Consider the following 8222-nt stretch of genomic DNA (forward strand, 5'->3'; position numbering starts at 1 on the left):
CACAACTGCAATGCAAGTACATACAATTCGGAGCGATGCATTCATGGAAAAAGGCTTAGATGAGATTTATGGATGGAATAAAGAGCAAAATAATTATTTGATGAACATTACCAAATTTATGCACAGAACAATAAATAAACTTAATAACACTAAAAAAGAACTGATCATATTTTGACAAATTTTTTTCTAAATATTCAGTAACTATTATATATATATTTAATCAAACGTTTTTCGAATTTAAAAAATAGACGTTTCTGTTTAAGTGTTTTGAATTTTTAATAATAATTTGTCTCGGGTATCTATAGTTTCGTCTGACACTAAATACTTCAGGCATCCTCATAAAGAAAAATCTAGGGTACTGGAAATAGGACTTCGTGTTGGCTATTACCAACCCAACGATTCGAGAAATATACATTTAACTAATTCTTCACTTTCAATGGGAAATGAGCTGGAGCTACTGCCTTCATCAGTAAATATAATTTCTTATGTTTGGAAGTTTGTTTTCCAAAAAATTAAGGTTATTATTTTGTAGCAAATGCAAATACAAATTTTCATTTAATTTGTGTGATAAAACATCAGGATCACTGTGCAGAGTCAAATTAATTAAAAAGCATTACAGCATACTAAATGAATATTTTTTACGTAGATTTATATTTACGTCTAAGAAGAAATGCATTGCATCGAATATTTAAATTGAAGATGTTTGGAAAACGGTTTATCCGAGGAGACCAACTGTGTATACCTTTTTGTTTAAAAACATTTGAAGCCAGGTATTTGGGTGTTACTTAACAGAATCGGAATTAACTTGATTCAGAAGCGAATCATTTGCATGTTTTTGTGACTGACTGAAAAACAACATTAAAAAATAGTTTGACTCTACGAATTGTTCAGTTTTTTTCAAACTAGGTTGTTCCAAATCGTAATATTTTTACCACAGAAAACCGCCATTAATTATTTGACCAGTGCGTTGTAGAGAGTGTCCGACAAATATTGGCTGCTATCCGCAAAATTCAATACATACAATATATCGAGAATATTTAAAAAAAGTGTGACTTCCGGTTATACTTCTCGTCATAAGTCGCTTGTTTCAAATGGGCCGCCCAGTATATTACTATAAATTTCAGTTTTCCTAAAGCTTTTATGTAACAAACATCAAAGACAGGTACCTATAAAGGTACCTGTCAATTATTAATAAGTAAATTGAATTTATTACTTTGATTTTATAATTATTGAAAATAATTAAGAATCAGCTTCTTTCGCTCCAACTAGGCGCAAGTTAATAATTATTGAACAAGTTTCTAATATTATGCAGTAATTTTTTTTTTATAAAACGAAATCTGGTGGCTCTTTCGGGTTTTTAGGCAGTCGTAAAATACAATTTATTCCTGACGTGTCGCAAGCACGAGTAGTATGTATTTTCTTCGAGTTTCGCAAGCAATGTTATTGCCTCTAGACTCTTTAAACATTTGAATTTGCAACCGATTTACTCGGGAACTTGTGGTTCAAAGTATTGACAATTTCGTATTTCCTGGAAGCCTACTAAAAAGCTTCGTTCACAATAACACGGGATAGGATCAATTTAAAAAAATTACGTCAGTAATCATTATGAAAAACTCGAACTGTCTGTTATATGGCAAAAAAAAATTTCAAAATTACACTCTAGTTTTGCATAATCTTCCCCCTGTCTTGGTTGCACCACAGTGGATATAAATTTGATAGAGAAGAAGGGCTAAAATGGAAATTTCAACGTAGATGCACCAAGCTTTCGGAATATAATTTATTTCCTTTATCGCGGCTTTATGAAAAACAACTATAAAAAGCAACAGTTTAATACAGTCAAATCAACCTTTTTTGCTATATTTGTTCTAAACACTCAGTTTGCTCTATAGAAAACCGTTTTGTTAAACAACTGTTATGTTACTATAAATACTGCTCAAGTCGTCAGCATCAGATCCTAAATTACTTGATTTTCCTACCCGTAAACTTCCATCATTTCCAGGAAAATTATTTGATTTTCGAGTCTTACATTGCAACTCTAGTTATATCGGGCAAATGTCCTTAATTTGACTAAACAGTGCGATTTCCCATAGAAGTAACTACTCCTGATACCCCGTGTGCCCTTATTATCGTATACCCAAATATATTGAAAACATAATCTATTACTGATGTTCAAATTAAGCTTCTTGCAGCGTATCAATTAGCTTCACAAGTCACAAATTCGACCCGATTTCGCCCCTTGAACTTTTGTGCAAAGACTTACAACACAATTATTTGGACGGAATTGTGAAAATAAATGATTTTTATTAGTAAAACAGAAGAAAAAATTATAGCACAACCGAATTATGGGGGTTTGTAAACTAAATATTTAAAGTGTTATATTTTATTATTGTTACTTACTATTTGTGCTGATTATTAATTGTTGATGAAACTATTGATTTGCAGAACTAAGAATAAAACATTGGAACTATAGGTTTCGAATGAGTAATTGATAGCAAGCATATGTCAAACAAGTAGTAACAATTAATTTCGTTTCAGTTCTGCTTCAAATAAATGAGCTATACGAGAATTTGTATTTGATTATTTTGCGACGCTATTGGTTCTTATTCCGAAAGAGGCCCTAAAACTATCATTCAATTTTTTCCCTGATAGTACGATCCCACCTAATTAAACTGAACATATCATATTCAATTTAAACACGGTTCTTATTCTTTTTTATTTGGTAAAGCTAATCTCCAAAAAATATTTCATTTCTGCTTTCAAACGTTTTTTCGGCAGCAACGTTAACAATATCAATCAATCGGTGTCTTCAAATTACCAACGTATCTATATTCAAATCGAAATTGAATCGGACCATTCGACTTCAGCTGCACAGGCGGCGGTGCGGAAAAGCCGATTATTTTTTTTATCTCTTGCGTTTTCAAACACGGTATAACTCTTCTCAGTTTCACGAGTTCGGAAAAGGGCAGGTGTTACCACCCCACTTGGCGGTGTCACTAATTTTCCTCTTGAGTAAGCGAATATAATATCTTCCAATATTTTCACGTCGTAGTGGCTTTAATTAAAACTTAGCGAAGACGCAGAAATGGTGAACTTTCTTTCAGAAAATTGTTTTTCTCTATGGAGAGCTCAATCAATGCTAAAATGTGTTCAAATGCTTGGATTTTGGGTGGCATGTTATTTAGCTCTTTAACAAATTAGTGGCTATAAACATGTTTTTAACAATAATTGGGAAAATAAGTCTATTTAAAAGGTTGCCTTTCTCGATTATTGAAAATGTATAATGTTAGTATATCTTTTGCTCTGCAACTCCTAGTATGTTGTTTCATGTCAGGCGCCAATGGTAAATAATGTGCAGAATTATAGGTTGTTTCATGAGGAATATACTTACATATACGGGGTGTCCCTGAAATGACTGTACAATGCTTAAATACAAATTTCCTGTCCGCAAATAAGGCGATCTAGGCAAGCTTACCCATATTTAAAGGTTCTTTCATTTTACCGTTACAGGGCGCCAAACTTTTACATTAATATAGTTTTTCCCAAATAATTTCTATCGCCATTAGCAAATTTCAGTAAGTTTCGAATCAACTGAACTACATAAATTAACGTGTTTTGACGCAAATTTGATCCTTTTTTAATGCGAGAAAATATTGAAAATAACGCCTGGTTCGTTAATAAACGTCCGTATTTTTGTTACACTCTGTACAAATAATTTTAATTTTTTTGTCCTACTAGCTTATTTTCTTCTTTCTTCTAGCTTTAAAACTTTTTTGGCTATTGTAAAATTTTTACATGGCCTTTAGATCCCGTACAAATAATTACGATACTTTGAATTTCTGATTTTTAATTATTCAGATCCAAAAAACGATATGGAAAAGTTTTAATTCTGAGTAACTGAACTAATTGCATTATTTTAATCCCGGAGGCATAAATTGTGTCTTTTCAAGAAAGTACGATGTACTTTTGACATCGTGTCGTGCTTGTTTTTAGAATAATCTGCGGCCTTAAAATTTAAATCGTTAACATGCGTTGTTAAATCTGGTGATCTTGGTGGCCAACTTATCAGTGCATGAATGCCTCCTCTGATCCATCTATTAATCAACTTCGCTCCACACGAAAAACAGTAAACCCTATCGGTTTATCAAATGTACGGAATAATTTGATTAAGTCAAATATTGTTTTTAAGCAACAATACAATACATTTGCAAACACAGAAACTAATTTGTATATTTTTTTTCACATAGCAGCAGAAAAAAAATAAATTGTTTCTAGTAGGGGTAACAAAAATACAAATAGTTATTAACAAATCAGCATTATTTTTAATATTTTCACCCAAAAGGCAATTATATTATTTTGTTATTTTTTGTTGTTAGTTATATAAAACTTCGAGCTTTCGAATTTGGTAGAGAATTAAGCAAACATCCTAAACGTGTTATTCACAATTTCTTGTTAGACACTAGAACTGAACTAATATTACTCGTAATAATACAAAACGTTGCAACAAATGGCCGCAAGTAAACTAGAGGAGCGTGAAGTAATGCTTGAAATTGCATTGTCATAGTAAAGGTGTGTGTACTTCGCACAAGTCCAAGATTTAATTACGGCATGTCTCTATAAACTTTCTGGCAGGAAATCGAAGTGCCTGTGGATAACAGTAACTTATCCGAAGTTAATGAAAATTGACCCAAACTAAACTAACTGTAACAGCGTTCTTGGCAAAGTCACAATATTTGGATACAATTAACTCTTTGGGATGTGCTCACTGTTGATTTATCGACAAGCATATTTCAACTATTCTATTCACACCAGTCGCATTATTTACAAAGTTAGGTCACGGTTTATTGAAAAATTCCATTAATTAAATTGCAGCAAAGCACGATAGGTTTATGTCTACAGAGTGATCCATCTGAATCCATCAGGATCAGCAGTAATAAGTTTTAATTAATATTTAAGTTTTATTAATGTTTATATGGAATTAGTTACTTTTGCTAAATAGGTCAAAATGTTAGAAATATTATATAACCGTCCAAAAAGTTGATCATTTTGGGAATATCTCTCCCTTTATAGAATCTGTTTTTGTGTATTTCTAACTTTATTACTGGGGCGTATTTTTTAAAAGAGTTCCCAAATCGTTCCACCTAAAAGTTCATCATGATTAATCAAATATTTTATCAAGGTTTGAAGCCCAATTTGTGAAAATATTTCCAAAAGCCCTCTCCCGAAAAGGCCCTAATGCTTATCTGATGGTTTTAGTCGTATCCGTGGTGTGAGTGAAAATGTTCAATAATTCATCATATATGAATTGATTCTTGTGGAAGCGAAAAATTTGACTCAATGCCAAGGGAAGCGCTGGATTGGAGATGTATCGTCAAGCATTAGGAATAACGAAATATTTTCTACCGATTTCCGAGGTATCAGTTTTCGGTGTTTTTCTGATTTGATGACACTCAATTGGTGCAAGACAATGCTCCAGAAAGGCTAAAGAAATGGTGTATACGGTTCAGCCAATATTTTGAGCAGTTCCGTTGGTGAGCACAGTTCGACAGATACAAAAGTGATTTGAAAATATTCCGTTTATAAATTACGCACGTAGAAAAGAGATCTCTTTTATAACATAACTAGAAATATTCAATAAGAATCGTATCCAAAGTTGCGAATATTTCGGGAGCTCTTGTGAGGGCAAAGCCCTGGTGCTGTTGGATACCCCGCCATTCGGCCAGTCGTTGTGGTCAAACTGTAGCTGTGTTCCACGTTTCACCTCGATATCTTTAAAATTGCGGTCAACACCTTGTCCATAAATTTAAACTTTAAGTAGATTGGTTTGGCTTGGTCGCATTCAATGAATATCTGGCGTAAAAATATGTAACTGACAACGGAGAATAACAAAGAAAACCTACGGATTAAAAAAAAAATGCAAAAAAAATCAGTTTACAAAACATTTTCGCATAATTAAAAATACCACATTTCTTAAAGCGGTTTTAGTCGTACATCTTATACATAGATTTATTACAATTGAGTGGTTCTGTTCATTATATTATGCTGTGTTGATGAATTTACTACTAAATTGTAGACCCATTTCCTTCAATTCCTTGAGGGTATTTTTACACCCACACCATTTGAGCACGGGTGACTAATTAATTTTATTAGCGGCTGTCCAAATTATATGAGACGCTTTTGATATTCGAGATTGCCACGGTATATTCTAATGCTACAAAAGATCTTTGCATTAACATCAGGAATAGAATCTAGAGTTCGGGCAAAAAAACTTTTCTCAGTAAGTTTATTATCGACGCAAAGCCGAAAACCACTTTTATTAAACGATTATAAAATATGATATTTATCAACGACATCCCCAATTTTTAAAGACCATGGTTGCTAAGGTTTTAAGTTTTTTGGGGAATTTAAGAGATACTTTCATTCCGCATCGCTACCATTTAAGGCATAATATAGACATTAAAATAAACAAAAAATTTACCCACTCGTATGATTGATTTTGAATATATTTTTTCGTAGCAATAGTAGTTAAAAAGTACTATTTTCGTATCGGCTACAGCATATATTGTCTTTTTATTGTGTGTTGCAATAACAATTATTCTTAACGCATCAAAACCTGCAGAACTATTTTTTTAATGCGTGTCTAATTGAATTTCCAAAGTCTAGTTTCAGATGAACTGCTTTTGACGCAATATATCGATCAGAAGAGAGCATCGAATAATACCATGGTGTTATTACAGTAGGGTATTCTCAAGTTAAAATGTATGAAGGAAAATAAGTGTTATGTTATGCCATATCATAAATCCTAGCGACTTGCATTATAACAATAAATATTATCTCTGAAACATTGCCGTATAGCGAAATTACTCATGCCGATATTGTTCAATTAACAGATTGAACAATTCGATTGGAAACTTCTGCATATCAGTTTTGTTAACTCAAAGTACCATATATTAATTTTCCGCCTTTACTAATAATTAATTTTGTTTCAGTTACTCAAACATCGTCGAGAGCTTCCGTTCAACAAATCATTATTTATGTGTTTATTGTCCTTATACCGATTAGTATCAACAATTTATAGACAATTACCTTAATGGAAATAACTTTTCTAGTCAAATATGTCAAGGGACACATATTCGTCTACAGCTGTTTACTTTAGATATAGCGTTATAAAGTTTGTACTATATTTGAGTAGAATTGTGGAATATACTGGTTGAAATACACAGTAAGTTATTATATTTCGAGTATTGTTTAATTATTATTGATTGTAGTTGCAATTAGTTTACTTTCTGTGGAAACTTTCAGTAAAAATAAAGCTGTTATGTTATACTAATTTTTGCATAAAATCCAAAGCTATTATCAGCATCGCAACGTTCTGCCATGCGTTTAAAGCTGCTAATTCCAAGGAATAAATACATCGGTGTTGTCGAAAACACATATTATAAGTGGTTCGTGTTGAAGGGTGCTAGTTTAATGAAGAATGCCATAACCTACCATTTAAATTGAATCTCAAAATGTTTTGATATGGATTTGCAGGCTGCTGAGATTTAAGAAAAATAACAAAACATTTTGATATTTTTTTAAACGTAAATACAATTATCAGTGGCTAAGAAAAGCGGTCCTTTCCATCATAACAATTATTAGTCAAATATCCTCGGACTGAAGTTGTCTGGATCTTCACTTTGGACTTTGTTACATAAGGTTATTGGAGTATAACAATACTATTTATGTTGACATTTTGAAGCGGTGAACAACCTTTATTTACGGGATTGCAAAAAGTTGTCGAGATAACGCTGGGATGCAATTCCATTTCACTAGATGTAATTGGTAAAAACTGCTTCTCCACATGGCAACCTTTGAGCTGAAAATACCACTTTTCCCAATTTGTTTCTAAAGTTTAACTGCACCTCTTCAGCCCATTTCTAGAATTCTATCAACTTTAGAAATTTTTGCCAGAAAAAAACCTTTATTACCAGACCCCGATAACAGATTCGAAGATTAGTTCTTGTAAACGATAAAATATTATGTTGAGTGCGCTTTTAACGTTAATTAAAGCAACTCTCAAATAACAGTTAAAAATTGGCAAAACTAATATAATGGATGCACTCACTGAGCTATGGGTATATGTATTTAATTGGTTTTAAGCTCAATATAAATGAAAAAAAAAAAAAAATTTATCAAGAATATTGAGCTTTGAACTTTTTTGATGAATGTTGATGAATAATTTT

At 32.2% G+C, this 8222-nt stretch overlaps 1 protein-coding gene across 1 annotated transcript in view; it reads left to right on the forward strand.

The window, feature by feature from the left end:
- LOC125503274 overlaps positions 1-7323 on the forward strand; it is a gene marked incomplete at its 5' end in the record, with an annotated part of 30667 nt that extends 23344 nt beyond the window's left edge. The window contains 1 exon segment of the mRNA XM_048663339.1: positions 6987-7323. Coding sequence (XP_048519296.1) covers positions 6987-7075 — 89 coding nt within the window.
- Positions 7324-8222: the final 899 nt, after the last annotated feature.

Source organism: Dendroctonus ponderosae, unplaced genomic scaffold (genome assembly GCF_020466585.1).
Source record: "Dendroctonus ponderosae isolate FM_Combo_2020 unplaced genomic scaffold, Dpon_F_20191213v2 Dpon_F_20191213_162, whole genome shotgun sequence".
Taxonomy (NCBI): domain Eukaryota; kingdom Metazoa; phylum Arthropoda; class Insecta; order Coleoptera; family Curculionidae; genus Dendroctonus; species Dendroctonus ponderosae.